Source organism: Notamacropus eugenii, chromosome X (genome assembly GCF_028372415.1).
Source record: "Notamacropus eugenii isolate mMacEug1 chromosome X, mMacEug1.pri_v2, whole genome shotgun sequence".
Classification (NCBI taxonomy): Eukaryota; Metazoa; Chordata; class Mammalia; order Diprotodontia; family Macropodidae; genus Notamacropus; species Notamacropus eugenii.
The window spans coordinates 1,730,717-1,754,498 of NC_092879.1; the positions used below are offsets into that span (position 1 = coordinate 1,730,717).

General features: G+C 38.1%; 1 protein-coding gene across 1 annotated transcript; it reads right to left on the reverse strand.

Annotated features, from left to right (window-relative positions):
• Nucleotides 1-254: 254 nt before the first annotated feature.
• LOC140515791 (olfactory receptor 8K3-like) lies at nucleotides 255-19,201 on the reverse strand. The gene is given in 3 exon segments (XM_072626630.1): nucleotides 255-430; nucleotides 18,185-18,763; nucleotides 18,766-19,201. Coding segments are annotated over 3 exon segments (1,140 nt in total). The 5' UTR covers nucleotides 19,151-19,201.
• Nucleotides 19,202-23,782: the final 4,581 nt, after the last annotated feature.

Sequence of the window (23,782 nt, forward strand, 5' to 3'; positions counted from 1 at the left end):
GATAATCTGAGATATCTCAAAGGAAAAAGAACTGACCTGAAAAATAGAACCAGGAGAGACAATTTAAAAATTATGGGATGGGACAGAGCCAAGATTGCAGAGTAGAAAGACACATATACTCTAGATCTTCCCCACAATTCATAAAATACTTGTAAAGAACGACTCTCAACAAATTCTAGAGTAGCAGAAGCCACAGAACAATGGAATGGAGGAGCTTCTCAGCCCAGGGTGACCTTGAAGGCCGACCGGAAAGGTCAGTCCCACCAGACATGGAGTGGAGCAAAGTCCAGCTTTGGCCATGCCACACTGGGATGAACAGGGTCAAAGTAGGCCTCAGGGGTGCAATCCCCAGCAGAAGAGTGAGTTCGCAAATCTCTCAATCCACAGGCCACAAAGGCAGCTTCAAAGATCAGTGAGAGGGCTTTCTCACCTAGGTGACAAGGGAGTAAGATCCTGTCCTAGCCCCGGTCGTAGACCGCAGCAGTGGCAGCTGCAGTGGTGGTGGCCCCTGAGGGTAGCAGCCAGCTTATATTGTTGGAGCTGAAGCTTAAAGGTCCTGGGAGAATTGAGCAGTTGATCTGCACCTCAGCCCTGAGTGATGGCCTTGCCCTCCCCCTAGAGACCCTGGAGGAATTACGCAACTGATCTGAATCTCAGCCTCGAGCCTGGCCAGGTAGTAAACTCCTCTCCCTTAATTGTACCACCATGGAGCAACTGAGAACTTACAGGTCCCCAGAGTATACCCTGCTCTTGACAAAGGACCCAAAAGTCAAGTAACTAGTTGGTAAAATACCCAAAAAAGGGAAAAAAGTAATACAGTAGGTTACTTTCGTGGTGAACAGGTATATTCTCCCATCCTTTCAGATGAGGAACAACAATGCTTACCATCAGGGGAAGACATAAAAGTCAAGGTTTCTGATTCCCAAATATCCAAAATAAGTATGAAATGGGCTCAGGCCACAGAAGAGCTCAAAGAGTATTTTGAAACTCAAGTAAGAGAGGTGGAGGAAAAATTGGGAATAGAAATGAGTCATGCAAGAAAATCATGAAAGCAAGTCATTTGTTGAGTCATTGTATGTGTCATTTATTTGGTTTTTGATGACAGCTACTGGATTTATAAGAAAATAAATCAGATTTCCCATCTAAAAGAAAAAATAAATTTATGCACTATCAATGTTCTTGAAATTATGGTTCCACCTAGAAAGAGATATTAAAGTGACATTAAAGAATGTCCATAACTATATGCTTCACTTCTTCAATTTGAGGACTGCAAGTCCTTTCCATTTGACGTACAGGTGAAACATTATGTATTTTCTCCATCTACTAATATATGAACACCTTGAGAGTATGGTATGTCTTCCACTTCTATTTGTGTCCCAAATGCTTAGTCCAGTGTGTTGTGGAGAGTAAATGTGTAAAGATTATGTTGTCATTGATTCATACAAATTGATTTTTGAATCTCACTAATTATTCCAGAAACTAGTCTTTTCTTTTGTCAGTAACTTTGGATCTAATGTCTGTGAAGCCCTTCATGGTCTAATCACATCCTACCTTTTCAGTCATTTAAAAGTATATTCCTTTTTCACTCTTCAACCTCATAAAACTGATCTACTATTTGAACCACAAACAAGACACTCCATCTCAAATCTCTGATTATTATCTCACAAATTCATTATGCATGATATATTCTAACTCCTCTCTTCTGCCTTCTTACCTCCCTATCTTCATTTAATTTCCATGAAAGATTCTGCCTTCTATATAATGCCAGTCTCTAGCAGTCTTAATTCAAGTGTTTGCATTTTGAAAATTATTTCGTGTTTTTCTATGTATAGGTGGCATTGTACATACACACACATACATGCATACATACATATATATATATATATATATATATACACACGTACACGCATATATTTCCTTTTGTCTCCACCATTCGATTATCAAATGCTTGAGAGCAGAGATTTTTATTTTTATCCATTGAATTTAGCTGAGGGTTTAGCACACAGTAGGTGATAATTAAATATTCATTGATCAATCGTTGAATTAATGTTGTATTTTCTAACACTTGCATACTTCTGGTTTCTCTTTCATTCTAGACTCTAATGTTTCCCAGCAGTATATTCATTTCCCATTCATTTTTACTATGACTTTCATGAATACTTACATGAATACCTTCAATATGGAACAACATGAACCTCGGTATTTCTGTGCATATGCCACAGTGCCTGATTGAGTGGAAGAATTGTTAGGGAAATGTGTTTTTGATGATGATTAAAAACATAAAGAAAAAAAGGAAAAGAAGAGCAATTATGGTGATAGATCATGACGGTGATAATAATAATGATGAAGATTGCAATGAGTAATTACATTACACTGACTTGAGAGGCAATTTAATGTAAGAAATAAAATACAGAATGTTTATAATCAGGAAGACGGTTCCAAACTTGTGCCCAGTGTTAATAGGCTGGATCAGTTCAGTGCATTATTTATCCTTTTTTTTTTCTTCTGAGATCTATCTTAAAATGTGTTTAAGGAAATCACTTAGAAATGTTTAGATTTTTTATCACCACTTTGAAATAATCTAAATGGAAACTTTAAAATGTAAAGAGAAAGTAAAACAAAACAACTCCCCAGCATGCTTACTTTACCATTATAAGGATACCACTGCAAGAGGATATTCTCTGAAATTGTTTTACCTCACAGAGCCTAAGGGCGGGTGAGAATGGGTTATTCTTAGGGGAAAAATTATCAATTATTTTTAAAACATCGATAGTCTCGGAAAATCTTCCATGTTATCATGGAAAGGCTATGTTTTCAAATATTGTAATAATAGAACTCTTAGTCATGAATAATTTTGTTTTCCTACAAAACCAAGGGAAATCTTGTGTTGGTAGATTTCTATATACCACTATTCTCAAAGTAAAGCACACTAGTTAGAAAAAGATAATAGCAAACCATTTATTTTTAACACATTTCACACCAAAATCATTAGATAGTTTACTAGTGCTCATCATGGTTTTCTATAAAGCATATCAGTATTTCTATTGCCCTCCTCAAAACACCAGTTAACAACTTTTCCCCAAGTACTTTTCTATGGAAGAAAACTGTAAAAGAGGCTGTTACACTGACTGATGTAGACCTGTGAGTCTTCTTCTGAGGTGGAATTTGGAAGGAGATGCAAGAGAAAGTTCAAGACAATTAGATCTAGCAACCAAGCACCTTCTTACTTAATCAGCCAATAAAATCTTCTGTGAAGCATTGCCTTCTAGGACACTTTCTCCATACAGGTCAAGAAATTTCTCCTAGTGCTTCCTAAACATGATATGCATAGAGACGAAATTAAAAACATAAAAAATTTCAAATGGGACAAATGTAAAGCCTTGTGTTAGATTTGGTTTTTAAAAAGATTCACAATATGAAAATTCTTATGTATAATACATTTGTATGTATACATACATATTATATATGGGTCTTTCTCTCACTGTCTCTCTAACTCTTTTGAAGAAAACATGGAATTTTTAATGGATTCAAACTGCAGTATGTCTCTAGTGTACAAAGTATAGCAACATGGCATAGGATATGTCCTTGTGCTTGCATTCTGCGTTGACTAGACATGTTGACCATTGTGTTCAATTGTGGGAAACAGTGTTCAGGATGGACTTTAATAAGTTCCTCAATGAACAAAGAGAGGAAACAGTATTATTGGATAGATAAAGGAGCATGATAGATCACCTGAAAGAAATCCCAGCAGGAAAAGTTACAGGGATGTAATAATCAAGCTTCAAAACTCTCAGTTTAAGGAGAAAATATTTCAAGTAAAAAGAAAAAGAAAAGAATATCACGGAGCTACTATAAGGATTACACAAGAGCTATCACCTACTACATTGAATGGTCATAGGTCTTGGTGTACTCTAAATTTTAGAGAAAAAAAAAAAACCTGGGAATATGAAGAAGGGAAACTTAAGCAGCAATTATAAGCTGAAATAGAAAAAAAAGAGGTAGAATTTAATTAACTGTAAAACTTTCAGTTGTTTGTGGAAAAAAAGCAGAAATTAAGGGAAAATGTGATATAGAAGATCCAGGAGAAAAACAAGGTAAGCATTGAAAGACCAATTGAAAGGGACTTCATAAGTTCAAATTCTTTATTTCTTTTATATGAAAGTTTTGTCAGTTCTCTTGTGACTCTCAATTATTTTGGTAGTTTGGAAGAAGGATGTGTTGAGCTGTGTATGATGGGGTGATTAAAACAAACTATTCAGGAAGACATAAAAAGAAATAATTATCTCACGCAAATGAGACATAGAAGGAAAAATGTATACAGAAGAATCTAATAGGAGTAGGGTGGGTAGGACTGAAACCTTACTATCATCCAGAAGAGGTTAAAGAAGGGACAGCATGTATACCTGGAAGGGGATAAAAATCTTCCACATTCAGAAAGAAATGAGGGCAAGAGGATAAGACAGGGGAGAGGATAAAGGAAGGACTTTTGTAGTGGTGGGAAATACGAAAGGAGAGTGAAATTTAGAAGGTAAAAGTAAAACAGAGGACTGAGGAGAGACAGGGCAAATAAGGTCAGAAGGATAGTGAGGGCAAATAAGGTCAGAAGGATAGTGAGGATAAATAAGAAGGAGGAAAATAATCAATAAGTAATTATACCTTAGAAGGTGAAGGGGAAGAATTTACATATAAAACTAAAATGGAGAGCAGATTAAGAATTAGAATTCACCAAGACATTGCTTTCAGCAAACACCATACAAATGAGTGATACAGAAAAAGGTAAAGGAGCCAGAGAAGAATTTATTACGTAAACAAAAAAGCAAGGAGAGTAAACATTATCTTAGAGAAAGTTAAAGCTAAAACAGATTCAATCAAAAGAGCAAAATAGGGAAACTACACTATGTGTAAACAATATTAGATAATACTATTTTAGACCACTTAAATAACTGAACAACATCAAATACCTAGGATATAACTTTCAAAATAGTTACAGGAACTATATGAACATAAACGTAAGATACTTTTTGTACAAATAAAGTGAGATCCGAATAACTGAAGGAACATTTGTTGTTCGTGAGTAGGTAAAGCCAATGCAATAAAAATGACAATTTTATGTAACTAATGTATTTATTCAATTCTATCCTAATGAAATTACTAAAATACCTTGCTTAGAAAAAATGATAATAACAAACTTTATCTGGAAGAAAAAAGCTCAATCATTTCAAAGAAATCGAGAAACAAAAAGATATAATGGAAACAGGTTCATCAGTATCAAACTAAACTATAATGTGAGAGCACAGTTGAATTGTAAAGTGGATAGTTTGGGGGTATAAATAAAAACAAGTTAACGAAGAATATAAGACATACAGAAAAGTGGAGCGAGGGACTTTCATAATCTCTCAGATAGGCTGTGATTCGGTTGAATTATTGCTGTGGCATAGGAAACTGCCAGTTGGTTGATTTAGAAAAACTTGGAAAGACTTGGACTTATGAAGGAAGATGCTATCCACCTTCAAGAAAAAGATAAGAAGTGGAAATACACAGAATAGGGTCTTTGAATTGGAGCCTTCTTTAGGACTGGGGTGGGGGGCGAGAAGGAGGAGAAAAACAAAGTCAAAAAGTGCATAGGACTGAACAAAAGAAATCCTACAAGGAAACAAAGAAAGCTGAGAAACTTTGAAAACAATGTGTAATATTTCTTATATAAGACTTTTTTTTGAGTGACAATTTATGATTTTACGTTGAATCCTCTGTTATGTTCTACTCTGTACGTGGAATGTTCTTTTTATTTTTCTCCTTTTGTATTTAAGTTTAAAAAAAGAAGACTATGACATGAGTACTAGTTGAAGACTCCCTGCTGTTAGAATACGTCATCCTTATGTCATCCTAGAATTTTAATTGAAATGGAGTTTAAAACATGTCATCAAAGTCTCAAATTTTATAGATGAATGTGAGGTAGAGAAGATAAACTTATTGTCGAAAATATCAGAGGACACAAGTAATAGACATTTTATTTGAACCCAGCTCCTCTAACTCTCCAGAATATCTTCAAAAGTCTGATTTACTTTAAGCTTTAAAAAGTTTAATATATCCTAAGATAGTCAGAATCCCTTGTATAACCTAGTGTTCTTTCCATCCACGTGCGAAAATGAGAAAAATCAGGGAGTGAAGCTGGGGGAAGAGATGTAAGTTCTCTTCAAAGATTTTGACAATTATTGTAAAGAAGAGGAAATTAACTAACTTGCTCTCTTCACAGAGAATTTTGAAAGAATTATTTTTTTCTTTTTTCATTTATTAACTTATTTAACTTTTAACATTCATTTTCACAAAATCTTGGGTTCCAAATTTTCTCCCCATTTGTCCCTTTCCCCACCGCAAAACATCGAGAATTCTAATTGCCCCTATCACCAATCTGCCCTCTCTTCTATCATCCCTCCCTTCGCTTGTCCTGTAGGGCCAGATAACTTTCTATACCCCTTTACCTGTATTTCTTATTTCCTAGTAGGAAGAACAGTACTCCACAGTTGTTCCTAAACCTTTGAGTGCCAACTTCTCTTCATTCCACCCTCCCCACCCATTCCCTTTGGGAAGGCAAGCAATTCAATATAGGCCATATCTGTGTAGTTTTGCAAATGACTTCCATAATAGTTGTGTTGTGTAAGACTAACTATATTTCCCTCCATCCTATCCTGCCCCCCATTGCTTCTATTCTCTCTTTTGATCCTGTCCCTCCCCAAGAGTGTTGACTTCAAATTGCTCCCTCCTCCCATTTCCCTCCCTTCCATCATCCCCCCGCCCCCGCTTATCCCCTTCTCCCCCACTTTCCTGTATTTTAAGATAGGTTTTCATACCAAAATGAGTGTGCATTTTATTCCTTCCTTTAGTGGAATGTGATGAGAGTAAACTCCATGTTTTTTTTTTCTCACCTCCCTTCTTTTTCCCTCCACTTAAGTCTTTTACTTGCCTCTTTTTTGAGAGATAATTTGCCCCATTCCATTTCTCCCTTTCTCCTCCCAATATATTTCTCTCTCACTGCTTAATTTCATTTTTTTTAAGATATGATCCCATCCTATTCAATTTACTCTGTTCTGTGTGTGTGTGTGTGTAATCCCACCCACAACCCAGATACTGAAAAGTTTCAAGAGTTACAAATATTGTCTTTCCATGTAGAAATGTAAACAGTTCAACTTTAGTAAGTCCCTTATGACTTCTCTTTGCTGTTCACCTTTTCATGCTTCTCTTCATTCTTGTGTTTGAAAGTCAAATTTTCTTTTCAGCTCTGGTCTTTTCATCAAGAATGCTTGAAAGTCCTTTATTTCACTGAAAGACCATTTTTTCCCCTGAAGTATTATACTCAGTTTTGCTGGGTAGGTGATTCTTGGTTTTAGTTCTAGTTCCTTTGACTTCTAGAATGTCATATTCCATGCCCTTCTATCCCTTAATGTAGAAGCTGCTAGATCTTGGGTTATCCTGATTGCATTTCCACAATACTTGAATTGTTTCTTTCTAGCTGCTTGCAATATTTTCTCCTTGACCAGGGAACTCTGGAATTTGGCCACAACGTTCCTAGGAGTTTCTCTTTTTGTATCTCTTTCAGGCAATGATCTGTGGATTCCTTGAATACATATTTTGCCCTTTGGTTCTAGAATCTCAGGGCAGTTTTCCTTGATAATTTCATGAAAGATGATGTCTAAGCTCTTTTTTGATCATAGCTTTTAGGTAGTCCCATAATTTTTAAATTGTTCTGGATCTATTTTCCAGGTCAGTTATTTTTCCAATGAGATATTTCACATTATCTTTCATTTTTTCATGCTTTTGGTTTTGTTTTGTGATTTCTTGGTTTCTCATAAAGTCGTTAGCCTCTATCTGTTCCATTCTAATTTTGAAAGAACTATTTTCTTCAGTGAGCTTTTGAACCTCCTTTTCCAATTGACTAATTCTACTTTTTAAAGTATTCTCCTCATTGGCTTTTTGGACCTCTTTTGCCAACTGAACTAGCCTATTTTTAAAAGTGTTATTTTCCTCATCATTTTTTGGGTCTCCTTTAGCAAGATGTTGACTTGCTTTTCATGTTTTTCTTGCATTTCTCTCATTTCCCTTCCTAGTTTTTCCTCCACTTCTCTTACTTTTTTTTCAAAATCCTTTTTGAGCTCTTCCATGGCCTGACACCAGTTAATATTTATTTTGAATGTTAGGGATACAGAAGCCTTGACTTTTATGTCTTTCCCTGATGGTAAGCATTGTTCTTCCTCATCAGAAAGGATGGGAGAAGATATCTGTTCACCAAGAAAGTAGCCTTCCATAGTCTTATTTATCCCCCTTTTTGGCCATTTCCCCAACCAGTTACTTGACTTTTGGGTCCTTTGTCAAGAGTAGGGTATACTCTGGGAATCTGTAATATCTCAGTTCTTCCAAGATGGCACAATCAAGTGTGTACTGGTCTGGGTGCAGAGAGGGATTTTTGTGCCCAGAATCTTCTCAGTTACCTCTCCACACCCACCTGGCTTCCAGTTCCTGCCAAGTCAGCAGTGGGGGGTGATTTTCAGATAAGCTGGATGGGCAGGGCAGGCATTCAGTGTGGGACAAAGACCAGCTTCCCCAGGGCCTCTACATAGGACTGAGGTAAGAATCAGCTTCTCAGTGTCCCCAGGGTTTTTACGCTCCAAGAGTGGAAGCAGTTTCTGTGCCTGCTGATGCGGCCTCTGTTGTGGCTGCCTGTTGCCTGAGCTTTGGGAAGGCCCTTCTCCCTTCCTAGCCAACTGAAAACACCCCGTCACTGACCTTTGGGGTCTGTGGTTTGAGGCATCTGTGAACCTGCTGCTGGTGGGACTGGGGATTCCAAGACTGGAGATTCAGCCCCAGAGGGCTGTTCACAAGCCACGCGCCATGGCCAAGCCTGGGCTGGGCTCTGCTCTCCACTTTGAGTCCCATGCAAGAGACGTTTCCTGTGGGCCTTTCAGGTCATCCTGGGATGGAAATCTCCTCCACTCTGTTGTTCTCCACTTCCACTCCTCCAAAATTTGTTCAGAGTCCCTCTCTACAGGTATTTTTTGGGCTGTGTGGGGATACCCTGTGTATGTGTGTCTTTCTACTCCGTCATCTTGGCTCCACCCCCCTATCCTTTTCTTAATGGCTTCAGTCTTTTTAAAGACCCATAATATATGCTTAATTCAATTGTCACCACTTCTTTTTCTGTGAATGAGAATATTTTTCTTCATGAGCCTTGAAATTTCCATGGATCTTTGCATTGCCCAGAGAAGCTACGTCTTTGATGAGTGTTACAATATTGTTGTTACTGCATACAATGCTCTCTGAGTTATTATTTCAGTTTGCATTAGTACGTATAGGTCTTCCCAGGTTTTTCTGAAACCATTATGCTGTATTCTGACAAAATTATATAATAAAACTTGAAAAGTTATTCCTCAATTTATGGGTATCAGTTCCATTTCCAGTGGTTTGACCCTACAAAATGAACTGCTATAAAATTTTTTGTAGATATCGACCATTTAACTTTGATGTTTCTGGCATGAAGAAGTAGTAGTAATATTTCTGGGTCAAAAGGTATAGGCAATTTTATAACTGTATATATAGTTGTTCACAGTACTCTGGCAAAAGGTAGCCCCTTCTGGGAAGACATAGGGTTCCCCCAGTGATCCTTATTTTAATGAGTGGAGTCACAGTGCAATATTCCTGCTATGTAGATGCAGCTGTCAATAGATTAAATACTTCTCCAGATAGATTTTTTCTAAGGAGAAGTCAATGGGCTAGCCAGAGTCAAGAAAAAAAAACTTAGTGAGCTTAGATTCCAAGAATAATATATCAAACAATGGACGTCAGAACAATACTAACTTTATTAACAAGTGCTGGGGAAGACTGAGAGAGAGGGAAGTGGAGAAGGGATAAGAGAAAAGAAGACCTGAAATACAACTCAGAAATTAACATTAACATAGAATAAGTGTCATTTAGCCATGCTGTTGCTTGGAATGGGAGTGAGGTGCAGAGTCGCAGAGACACTAGTCTGATGGACACTATTCCATTCTGTTTCAAATATTTGTCCTTCTAGGAAATTATGTCCCTACTGGAGTGGAGGATATGCTCCTAAGTGCCCTTCAGAGGTACATAAACATGGTTTGGTGACTCCCGGGAGCTGATCAATATTCATATTAATGTTTACTGACATTCTGCCCATGAGATTTGAGGGAAGGGGATGTGGTTGGAGAAATTAAAGACGATTTTGGGCACACAGACTTCAGCTTCAAAAATGTCGTTACCAATACTTTTCAATAGCTAGATTTGAGAAATTACAGCCTCTCTTAATAGTAGTTTTTCATAGTGGTCAGGCCTAACTGTATAATGACATAGTTCTAACCTGTTTAACAGAACAATTGGACCAGTATACTACTCCACCAACAGTGCATGAGTCTCTATTTTTCCAGATCCCCTCTAGTATTTGTCATTTTCTTTTTCACTCATGTCAGCCATTTTGATAGATGTAAGGTGGTACCTCAGAGGCTTTTTTACCTTGAATTTCTCTAATAAATACTAATTTAGAGCATTTTAAATGTGATTATAATTAGCTTTTCATTCTCCTTCTGAAAGTGCCTACTTATATCCTTTGATTAATTATGAATTGAGAAATGAGTCTTATTTTTTTAAATTTGATTCAGTTCCCAATATATTTGAGAATTGATTTTATTTATTTTGAATTTATTAAAGAAACTTGCTGTAACACCCCCTCTCCATTTCCCTGTGTCTTTGCTATCTTGCCTGTATTGGTTGATTTTTCTCAGATCAACATCATCCTTTTATTTACTTTGATCTTATCTCTTGTTATAAAATCTTCCCTTTTCCATAGATCTGACAGGCAATTTTTTCCCAGGCTGTCTTAATTTGATTATGATATCATTCTTTATGCTTAAAACATATCCGTTTTGAACTTATCTTGTTATATGGTGAGAGACATTGATCCATTTCTATTTTCTGCCAGTTACTTTCCAGTTTTCCTGGAAAATTTTTATTGAATAGTGAGTTATTGAACCAAAACCTTGGAGATTTAAATTTATCAAATCCTAGATTACTATCGTCATTGATGTCTTTATATCTTTTTCCTAATCTACTTTGCAGATGATCCATTTTATTTCTTACTTAGTACCACGTATTTTTAGGTGATTAGCACTTTGTCATATGTATTTAAAATGTGAATGCCAAAACCTTCTATTTTTTTTCAATTGATTATTTTTTCCAGATGGATTTCTCATTGCTTTTTCTAGCTTTATAATCATTTGGTAGTTTGATTATTATGACACTGAATAAGTAAATTATTTTCTACTTGCACAGTCTATTCACTTGCAATTAATATTTATACGTTTGTTTGTATCTATCTTCATTTGTGTGTAAATTGCCATCTTTTTAATATCACAATTTTAAAGTACCACAGGATGACTTTAAAATGCATGGGACATAATAGTGTCAAAGGAGCGTTAACTCTAAAGGCAGTCCACTCTATTTTGGGACAGACCTAATTTTCCAGTGAGTCAGGAGAGATTAATGGATAGAAAACTGAATTGGTTGAGTGAAAAAGAGAGGACGTACAACCAGTCTAGCATCACAAAGATACATGTAAGCAAGTTGAGGAAGGACTAAAATTAATAGTCCTAAATTATGTTAGCTTGACAGAAGATGTATGATTCAGAAAGTCCTGTCCCATATCTTGCTCCCAATTCACTATATGGATCAATATGAATTGATATTTTCTCCAGTGACAAGTTTTCTTATTTATCTAAAATCACAATAAAAATTAAGTATGCACTCCCCATTCAGAATATATTTTTGGTTGAGTCTGTTTTAAGATCTAAAACGTTTCTTTTTCCTTTGAAAAATTCAGCTACATCTCGTACACACACATGCATTAATTCTTCCCAGTAGAACGGAAGATAGTTGATGGCAAAGGTTCAAAAATCAGAGAGAAGAGAAATAAACAAGCAAAAAAGTGTACTGCAGCATCAAGCATGTGACCAAAAAGGCTTTATATTTTACATGCTGATAAAACATTTTTTCCCCAAACAACAACCATTGTAAAAGATGATCAATAACTTTTTGCTTATTTTTAATCTAGTTCTCATTAACCATTAAGACAAAATTTTAAGCTTTGAAGTCTTTCTATTTAGGTGAAAATCATATTTGTTGCCAGGTAATGTATTCCCAACTGTGCAAAAGCAATAGCTCCCTGGGACTTGATTAAAAAATGCATAAAAGCAAAAATAGGTTGTCTTTTTTATATTCATTATATTTATTAGTGATGTTCTACAATCACTACCATAAAACTTATATTTTTTTTCCCTATATATCTCCCACCAACCCTCTCCCTTCCCAAGACGGCATACAATTCTATATAGGATCTACACATATGTTCCTATTGCATACATTTTCACTATAGTCATGTTGTGTAGAAGAACTAAAATAAATGGGAAAAATTATATAACAAACCAAAACATAACACACACACACACACACACACACACACACACACACAATGATCTGCTACATTCTGAGATTGAATTTCATAGCTCTATCTCTGGATGTGGAAAGCATTTTGCCTTGGAAGAACACCAGGAATTTTTTTTTATGTTCTTCCATTTCTATGAAGATCCAAGTCTACCTGAAACAACTCTCGCACGCTGTGATCATTGCTGTGCACAAAGATCTCCTGGGTCTGCTTCTTTCACTCAGCATCAGATCATATAAGTCTTTCCAGGCCTCTCTGAAGTCTTCTTATTGATCATTTCTTACAGCGCAATAGTATTCTATTGCATTTATATACCACAATTTGTTCAGCCATTCCCCAATTGAAGAACATCCCCTTGATTTCCAGTTTTTGACCACTACAAAGAGTGCTGCTATAAACATTTTTGCAGCCCGCTCTCCAGAATGTTTGGATGAGTTCACAGCTCCATCAACAATGCATTAATCTTCCAACTCTCCCACATCCTCTCCAACATTTATCATTTTCTGCCATGTTTGCCAATCTGATAGGTGTGATGTGGAACCTCAGAGTTGTTTTGATTTGCATCTCTCTAATCAAAAGTGATTTAGAGAATTTTTTCATATGAGTAGAGATATCTTTAATTTCTTCCTCCGAAAATTGCCTGTTTGGGGGGGGGGCGGAGTAGAAAGACACACATACGCTAGCTCTGAAGCCACAGCCCATAAAATATCTGTAAAAAAAGAACTCCCAACAAATTCTGGAGAAGCAGAAGTCACAGAACAACGGAGCAGACAAAATTTCTGTTCCAGAGAGCTCTGCAAACTTCTCACAAAAGGTCCTTTGTGCTGCGGACCCAGAGCCAAGCCCAGCCCTGCCTTGGTTGCGCAGTGCCTAGAGGAGCAGATCCCAGCAGGCTTCAGGGACAGAATCTCCAAAGGCCACGTGGGTCCCTCCACCCACGGGCCCCAAAGGTTGGTGAGAGGGTCTCTTTGGCTGGTCGAGAGGGGAGTGTGGTGTCCCCATAACTCAGGCCCCCTCGGGAGGCAGAAGCTGAGACAGGAGCAGACAGGGGCTCCCCAAGCAAGCAGGAGCCCAGATCCATTGTTGAAGGTCTCTGCATAAACCGCCTGAGGCAACTGAGCCCGTGAGGCGGCCCTGCCCCCACCTGAGCACCTGAACTTAATCTCACACTGAATAGCAGCCTTGACCCCGCCCAAAGCCCTGAGGCTGGGAAGCAGCATTTGAATCTCAGACCCCAAGCGCTGCCTGGGAGGATCTGGAGGTGAAGTGGGTGTGATGAGAATATTCAGAAGTCAAGTCACTGGCTGGGAAAATGCCCAGAAAAGGGGGAAAAAATAAGACTATAGAAGATTACTTTCTTGGTGAACAGGTATTTCCTCCCTTCCTTTCTGATGAGGAAGAAAAATGCTTACCATCAGGCAAAGACACAGAAGTCAAGGCTTCTGTATCCTAGCCCACCCAATGGGCTCAGGCCATGGAAGAGCTCAAAAAGAATTTTGAAAATCAAGTTAGACAGGTGGAGAAAAAGCTGGGAAGAGAAATGAGAGACATGCAGTCAAAGCATGAACAGCAGGTCAGCACCCTGCTAAAGGAGACCCAAAAAAATGCTGAAGAAAATAACACCTTGAAAAATAGGCTAACTCAATTAGCAAAAGAGGTTCAAAAAGGCAATGAGGAGAAGAATGTTTTCAAAAGCAGAATTAGCCAAATGGAAAAGGAGATTGAAAAGCTCACTGAAGAAAAAAGTTCTTTCAAAATTAGAATGGAACAGATGGAGGTTAATGACTTTATGAGAAACCAAGAAATCACAAAACAAAACCAAAAGAATGAACAAATGGAAGATAATGTGAAATATCTCATTGGAAAAACAACTGACCTGCAAAATAGATCCAGGAGAGACAACTTAAAAATTATGGGACTACCTGAAAGCCATGATCAAAAAAAGAGCCTAGACATCATTTTCATGAAATTATCAAGGAAAACTGCCCTAATGTTCTAGAACCAGAGGGCAAAATAAATATTCAAGGAATCCACAGATCACTGCCTGAAAGAGATTCAAAAAGAGAAACTCCTAGGAACAGTGGCCAAATTCCAGAGTTTCTAGGTCAAGGAGAAAATATTGCAAGCAGCTAGAAAGAAAAAATTCAAGTATTGTGGAAATACAATCAGGGTAACACAAGATCTAGCAGCTTCTACATTAAGGGATCGAAGGGCGTGGAATAGGATATTCCAGAAGTCAAAGGAACTAGGACTAAAACCAAGAATCACCTACCCAGCAAAACTGAGTATAATACTTCAGGGGAAAAATTAGTCTTTCAATGAAATCGAGGACTTTCAAGCATTCTTGATGAAAAGACCAGAGCTGAAAAGAAAATTTGACTTTCAAACACAAGAATGAAGAGAAGCATGAAAAGGTGAACAGCAAAGAGAAGTCAGAAGGGACTTATTAAAGTTGCACTGTTTACATTCCTACATGTAAATACAATATTTGTAACTCTTGAAACTTTTTAGTATCTGGATAGTGGGTGGGAATACACACACACACATGCACACGCACATGCACACACACATAGAGATAGAGTGCACAGAGTGAATTGAAGAGGATGGGATCACATCTTTAAAAAAATGAAATCAAGCAGTGAGAGAGAAATATATTTGGCTGAGAAAGGGAGAAATAAAATGGAGAAAATTATCTCTCATAAAAGAGGCAAGCAAAAGACTTATTAGTGGAGGGAAAAAGAGGAGAGGTGAGAGAAAAACATGAAGTTTGCTCTCATCACATTCCACTAAAGGAAGGAAAAAATGCACACTCATTTTGGTATGAAAACCTGTCTTACAATACAGGAAAGTGGAGGAGAAGGGGATAAGCAGGGTGGGGAGGATGATGGAAGGGAGGGCATGGGGAGGAGGGTGCAATTTGAGGTCGACACTCAGGGGGAGGGACAGGATCAAAAGAGAATAGAAGTAATGGGGGACAGGATAGGATGGAGGGAAATATAGTTAGTCTTATACAACACGAATATTATGGAAGTCATTTGCAAACCTACACAGATTTGGTCTATATTGAATTGCTTGCCTTTCAAAGGGAAGGGGTGGGGTGGGAGGGAGGAAGAGAAATTGGAACTCAAAGTTTTAGGAACAACTGTCGAGTACTGTTCTTGCCACTAGGAAATAAGAAATACAGGTAAACGGGTATAGAAAGTTATTTGGCCCTACAGGACAAAAGAGAAGATGGAGGCAAGGGCAGAGAGGGATGATAGAAAAGAGAGCAGATTGGTGATAGGGTCAATTAAAATGCTCGGTGTTTTGGGGTGGGGGGAGGGGACAAAGGGGAGAAAATTTGGAACCCAAAATTTTGTGAAAAGGAATGTTAAAAGTTAAATTAATAAATTAATAATTAATTTTTTAAAAAGACAATTGCATGTCCATATCCCTTTTATATTTCGTAATACATGTACAATTCTCCAGATTAATAGGTATCATCTTTCCTTATAGGGAGGTAAACAGTTTTCTCAACTTGAGTAGCAATTTCTTTTTGTTCTTTTCCCCCTGTTTACCTTTTTATGCCTCTCTTGAGACCTGAGTTTGAAGATCGAATTTTCTATTAAGTTCTGGTATTTTTGTGAGAAAGGTCTGGTAATCTTTTACTTCGTTGAATGACCATCTCTTTGCCTGAAATGTTATTCAGAACTTTGCTGGGTAGTTGATCCTTGGTCGTAGTCCCAGCTCCTTTGCCTTACGGAATATTGGATTCCAGTTCCTTTGATCTTTTAATGTAGACGCTAGAAGGTCCTGTGTGATCCTAACTGTAGCTCCTTGATATTTGAATGGTTTCTTTCTGGCTGCCTGTAGTATTTTCTCATTCACTTGTTAGTTCTCGAATTTGGCAAAGATATTTCTTGGAGGTTTGAGTTTGGGATCACTTTAAGGAGGTAAATGGTGGATTCTTCCGACGATTCTTTTGCCCTCTGGATCTAGCACTTCTTGGCAGCTTTCCTTCATGATTTCCTAGAAGATATTTTCCAGAATTTTTTCTTTGTGGCTTTCTGCCAGGTCAATAATTCCTAAATTTTCTCTCCTGGGTCTATTTCCCAGGTCTGTTGTTTCTCCATCTATATATTTTACATTTTCTTCTATCTTTTCATTCTTTAGATTTATTTTGAGTGATTCTTGCTGTCTCATAGAGTCATTGGTTTCTACTTGCCCAATTCTAATTTTTATCAAATAATTTTCTTCAGTTATCTTTTGCATCTCCTTTTCCATTTGTTCAATTGTTTCTTTTAAGGGTTATTTTCTCCAGTTAATTTTTGTACTTCCTTTTCCACTTGTCCAGTTTTCCCAGTTAGATCTTGTGTATCCTTTTCCATTTGTCCAATTTTCCCAATTAGGTTTTGTGCTTCCTCTTCCGTTTGTTCAATGTTTCTTTTTAGAGAGACCCTCTCATCAGTGAATTCTTTTTTAATACTTTTAAAATCAGTGGCCAGTTTTTGTTCTATTTCCTTCTTCAGCTGTTCTAGGAGAGCTGTTTGCGCATGCAAGCAGTTTATAGTCCCTTCTGAAGTTTCAGATGGAAGTACAATCTCATCACTGACCTTTTTGGTATTTGTGTTTTGGTCTTTGTCCCCATAGAAAGATTCTATGGTTTTCTCGCCCTTCTTTTGCTTTTTCTTGTTCATGATGGCGATTGTGTGCTGTGGCTTCTATTTCTTTGGATTAGAAGGTGCAGAAGTTGGTGTTGAGCTGACTGGTGTAAAAAAGCTTAGAGCAGGTATCTTTTTATCTTTTTGTTTCTTGTTTCCTTGATCAGCACTGCGGTTAGCTTTTTAAGTGTCGGCAAGGGGTGGTCTAGTCATGGGAGATATCGTCAGCTGAGCTGAGGCAAAGGGAAGCTCAGGGAATGGTGATCTCAGCTACTCTATTGTCTTCCCTTTTCCCCTGGAGTGCTGAGGCATGCCTATGTCCCAGTTCGAGTTTCCACCCCTCCTGGTGCTCCTCTCCTAACACTGAGTCTCATCTGGGTCCTAGTGCGAGTTTCCACCACCGTCTCCTTCCAGGTTCGCCTCCCCCTTAGCTAATTTCTTAGCCTCAGGTGTTATGAGACTATTTGCTCCCTCTGCTGTTCCCAATGATCCAGGATTTTTCTGGGGAAATATTTTTTGGTTCTTTCGTGGTCATTAGGGGAGAAGGAGAGAGCATTTTCTGATCACTCCACCATCCTGGCTCCCAGATGTTCTACCAGGTGACTTACAGGTGTTTAATCTGTGGGCTGAAAGTCTCAGGAGCTGCTGCGGCTTTTATCTGGCTCTCAGTAGCTGTCACTTGGTTGGCTCTACTGGTCTCTCACCCTGCGGCTGCTCCGCTGGTTCTGACTGCTGCTGTCTCAGGTCTCTCTGGGACTCTCCCACTAGGCTGCGTTGTGTGCTGTGGGCTCACCCCCGTGGAACAGATCCTTCCCGTGGACCTTCCAGTCTGCCCTGGGATGTGAATCTGCCACAGTCTGTCTCCTATTGGATTCTGCACCTCCAAAATTTGATCAAATTCTCTTTTTAGAGGTATCTGAAGGAGTTTGTCCAAGAGCTTAGGTGAGTTGTTGCTCTGACTCTGCCATCTTGACTCCACCCATATAAACATGTCTTAAGAGATATTTTTTTCTGCAAAGAGAGCACTGGAACCAATCTATACACTGGACATTGAGGAAGTGCTTACGTATATTTTGGAAAACTCTTTTTAATGCACTTTTGACTTCATTGTTCCTCAAAGTGCAGATCGATGGATTGAGCATGGGGATGATCAGAGTGTAAAACACAGAGGCCATCTTCTGTGTAACAAAGAAATGGCTATACTGGGGCTGCAGGTACATAAAGAGAAGTGTTGCGTAGAACACAACCACCACTGTGAGATGAAAGGCACAAGTGGAGAAGGTTTTGTGCCTGCCCTCAGTAGAGTTCATCCTGAGGATGACCACAAGAATGAGCACATAAGAGACAATGATAGTCAAGATGGAATAAACCAAATTAAATGAACAAAGGCTCATAATGACTAGTTCAATCTCACTTATGTCTGAGCATAAAATGGATAATAAATGAAGACTCTCGCAGTGGAAATTCCGTATTACATTTGAATCACAGAAAAACAAGGGAAAAATCTTGATTGTGATCAGTAGGAAGACAATGAGGCTATAGATATAAAGGAGAGCCACCAAGATTTTGTACACCTTATCTGACATGATTACCATATAGAGAAGGGACTTACAGATAGCCCATAACAATCATAGGACCTGGTTGGTGGGGTGAAAACTTCGCTAGTCATAAATACACCAAAGAACACTAGCTGTATTACACACTCATTAAAGGATATGTTATTTTTCTCCACTATAAAATTGGCCAGCATTTTTGGATCAATCACTGTGGAATAGCCAAGATCAACAAATATCAGATGCCTAAGAAAAAAGTACATGGGACTTTGGATGTAGGAATCCACCCTGGTCAGGGTGATCAAACCTAGATTCCCCAGAGTTGTAGACATATAGTTGAAGAAAAAGAACCAAAAGAGGGCACCTTGAAGTTTCACATGGCTTGTGATGCCCAGGAGAATGAATTCCGTCACCTGATTCCCTTTGATGTAATTCACCTTGATCATCTCTTCCATTCCAGGAAAGTAATCTGAGAATAAATGGAAGAAGCCTTTACTGAGAACGCTTTGAAGACTCGTTTAAGTCATAGTGGTTTTTGGTTTTTACATTACCAGCATTTCTCCTAGTATCTCTCCTCCTCTTCCCTCCTTGAGCCCCATCCCATACAACAAATAATATTTTTACAGGTAAAAAAAGAAAGGAAACAGAGGAAGAAAAATCAGCAAAACTGATCAATATATCAGACATAGTCTAAAAATATATACCTTGTTCCACATATGTTGCCTTGCTGTCCATGCAAGGGAATGGAGTGGAGTGAGGTCTGTCTTTTCATATCTCTTTTGGGTAAATATTTATTCTTTGTCATTTTGCAGTATTGACTTTTTATTATTTTGTGATTGTTCTTTTCATCTACATTATTGTCATCATTTGGTACATTATTTCTTGGCTCTCTTTAATCTTCTTCATCTATTCTTGTTGGTCTTTATATATTTCTCTGTATTCATCATATTTGTGGTTTCTTACAAGCACAGAAATATTCTTATTTATGTACTATAATTTATTTAACTAGTCCTCAGTCAGGGGGCATCTATTTTGTTCCCAGTTATTTGCTATTACAAAAAGCACTGTTATAATTATTTTGGTTTAATTCGGTGCTTTTTTCTTATCACTGACATTCTTTGGGAATATGCCCCGTAGTAGAATCTTTGGGTCATATTCTATAAACATTGTAGTCACTTTATTTATATAATTCCAAATAGCTTTTCAAAATGGTTGAGTAATTCATAGCTCTACCAACAATGTATTAATGTGGCTATGTTTTTCCTACTCCTTCCAAGATTGATCAATAGTAACTGTTACTATTCCCTCCCAGCCTGATGTCGTTTTGTTTTGTTTTGTTTTGTTTTGTTTTGTTTTGTTTTGCATCACTAAAGGGGGCATCCACTGGCAACTTATTAAACAGAACTATTCAAAGAATAGGCTTACCTCATCCTAAGTGAGTTCTTGAATAGACTTTGGTCTAAAGGGGGAAAGGTCTCCCAATGCATCCTTGGTCATCTCCAGTCACCCTGATGAATATCTGGTCACTGGATTCAGATGGCCCTAGAGGAGAAGTGAGGCTGGTGACCTTGCACAGCACAGCCTCCCTCATTCAAAACAAAGTCAAGCGCAAGTCATGTCATCATTTCTCTGATGGCATGGTCTTCTTTGGCAATAAAGGATGAACACAACAATAACAAGTTATAGTGGCTAGAAATGGTTTAGATGAATGATCAGGAACTTTCCCACCATGTTACAATATATTCATATAATATATTATATCATACCATATCATATATCATATCATATCACATATGGCATCACTTATCATGTCACGTATCAAGTACTTTTTCACAAAAAGAAAAGGGACTGAAGATTTATTTTACAAAATTATGAATAAATCATGAAGTTCTTTAATCCCGAGTGTTAGAATGGGATAATGCTATGAATAACTTCTAAAATATCTTAAATAGACAGTGAGTAGAAGGATTATACTGAGGAAGGTAGAATATAGGAGAGCACTAAAAACAAAATTATATAAATATTCATAGAAAAGCCACCAGATCACAGGTCTTAGCTCTAACCAATATCACAGATGTTTTGTTGCAACCAGAAAAATTAAATAGCTTTTGTCAAGGAACATTTATCACTAAAAGTGTATGAAAGCACAGGAATCTTTTATATCTAGTACATGTAACTGGTTATCTTCATCAGAAAAAGCTTAATTTGTTTGTTTTTAAAATGTCTTTCAATGGGGACAGAGCCAAGATGGTGGAGTAGAAAGATGCACATTTACTAGCTGTTCCCCCACACCCCACAATATACCTGTGAAGAAAGACTCTCAACAAATTCTAGAGCAGCAGAAGGCACAGAACAACAGAGTGGAGGAGATTTCTAGCCCTGGGTGACCTGAACTAAAGGGAAACGGGAAACGTCTGTCACACTGGACGTTGAGCAGAGCCTAGCCCAGCCTTGGATGCAGCGTGGTGGGGCTCTGGGAGAAGTGCAGGTTTCGAGGGTGGAATCTCTAATCACAGCAGCAGCAATTCACAGATCCCTAAACTTACAGGCACCAAAGGTCAGTGACAGGGTTTTTTCAGCTGGCCAGGAAGGGAGAAGGACCTTCCCATAGCTCCAGCCCCAGGCAGTGGCCACAGAAGCCTCATCCAGATGGGCAGTAGCAGCTTCCACAGCAGCTCCTACAGCAGCCCACATCCATTGTGGGATCATAAAATCCCCGGGGGAACTGAGGAGCTGATTCTTACTTCAACCCTTTGTAGAGGCCCTGCCCCAAATAATACTCCTGAGGGATTTGAGCAACTGATTTTTATCTCACACCGAATGGCGGCTCTGCCCATCCAGCTTATCTGAATCTCAGCCCCCAGTGCTGACTTGGCAGAACTGGAGGTGAGGTGGTTGTGAAGACTAAACTCTATTACTCAGATTCTGGGTACAAAAATTTCTGCTTTTTCCCAGACCAGTGTACACGATTGATTGTGCCACCTTGGAGGAACTGAGATCTTACAGACCCCCAGAGTATACCCTACTCTTGACAAAAGACCTAAAAGTCAAGTAATTGGTTGGGAAAATGCCCAAAAAGGGGTAAAAATAAGACTATAGAAGGTTATTTTCATGGTAAACAGATGTATTTTCCCCTCCTTTCTGATGAGGAAGAACAATGCTAACCATTAGGGAAAGACATAAAAGTCAAGGCTTCTGTATCCCAAACATCCAAAATAAATATACCATGGGCTCAGGCCATGGAAGAGCTCAAAAAGTATTTTGAAAATCATGTAAGAGAGGTGGAGGATAAACTGGGAAGAGAAATGGGAGAGATGCAAGAATATCATGAAAAGCAGGTCAACAGCTTGCTAAAGGAGACTCAAAAAAATGCTGAAGAAAATAACACCTTGAAAAATAGGCTAACTCAATTGGCAAAAGAGGTTCAAAAAGCCAATGAGGAGAAGAATGCTTTCAAAAGCAGAATTAGCCAAATGGAAAAGGAGGTTGAAAAGATCACTGGAGAAAATAGTTCTTTCAAAGTTAGAATGGAACAGATGGAGACTAATGACATTATGAGAAACCTAGAAATCACAAAACAAAGCCAAAAGAATGAAAAAATGGAAGATAATGTGAAATATCTAATTGCAAAAATAACTGACTTGGAAAATAGATCCAGGAGAGACAATTTAAAAATTATGGGACTACCTGGAAGGCATGATCAAAAAAAGAGCTTATATATCATCTTTCATGAAATTTATCAAGGAAAACTGCCCTGATATTCTAGAACCAGGGGACAAAATAAATATTGAAAGAATCCACCAATCACCTCCTGAAAGAAATTCTAAAAGAGAAACTCCTAAGAATATCGTGGCCAAATTCAAGAGTTCCCTGGTCAAGGAGGAAACATTGCAAGCAGCTAGAAAGAAACAATTTGAGTATTGTGGAAATACAATCAGGATAACACAAGATCTAGCAGCTTCAACATAAATGGATCGAAGGGTGTGGAATATTATATTCCAGAAGTCAAAGGAACTAGGACTAAAACCAAGAATCACCTACCTAGCAAAACTGTGTATAATGCTTCAGTGGAAAAAATGGTCTTTCAATGAAATAGAGAGCTTTCAAGTATTCTTGATGAAAAGACCAGAACTGAAAAGAAAATTTGACTTTCAAACACAAGAGTCAAGAGAAGCATGAAAGGCCTCCTAAACACTGAGCTAGCTCTGGCAATGCATGCATCAACCTCACTATCAATGTGTACAGCCCTGGAAAGTATACCACCAAGAGTCTTCACAGTCCAATGGCAAGACTGAATCAAAACAATTGGTGATGGCTCAACATGCAGTGGATAAGCCTGGTGTCTTCAACGTCTAACCAAGCTCTAAGGACTCCACATGCCTGCCTCAGCTTCCTTCATGGCCATTGGAACAAATCGTTCTCATCCACCCATTCCACAAGGGGAAGTCTTCACATGCTTGGGATAGAAACTCACCAACAGGTTTGGGACCCCTCAGTTACTCTCAACCTGTTTTAATTTATCTGTCAAAATGATTTATTGGGGTCCACTGCACATGCTACAGCTTCTTGGAGCCACAGAGAGTTAGGTGGAACATGTGGACACTAAAGATTGAAAGCAGCCCTTGAAAGGGTTTGGCACCCCTTACACCAGAGATATAAGTCTTCCCGGAACACACCCTACACTTCATATCCTTGTATAGTTCTCCTGAAGTACATTGTTCACATAACAACAGTTGCTAAACAAGAGATGAAGGCCTTTCTGGAAAGCAATTTGCCGTTAGGCAATTATGCAAATAAGGTGATTAAAATGCCCATGGCCCTTAATGTAGAGATTCCTCAGGTAGGTATTTACCTTAGGAAGTTAATGGGGAAAAATGCATCCAGATGCACAAAAATATTTGTAGTGGTAGTTTTTTCTTTCTTTTTTTCGTTACAGCAAAGAACTGAAATACAGTAGATTGTAGTGATATGTCAATGTAATCGAGTGTTACTACACTATAATAAAAGACAAATATGATAAACATAAGGAAGTATGGAAAGGCTTACATGAACTAATGCAAAGTGAAGTAAGCAGAGCCAAGAAAACA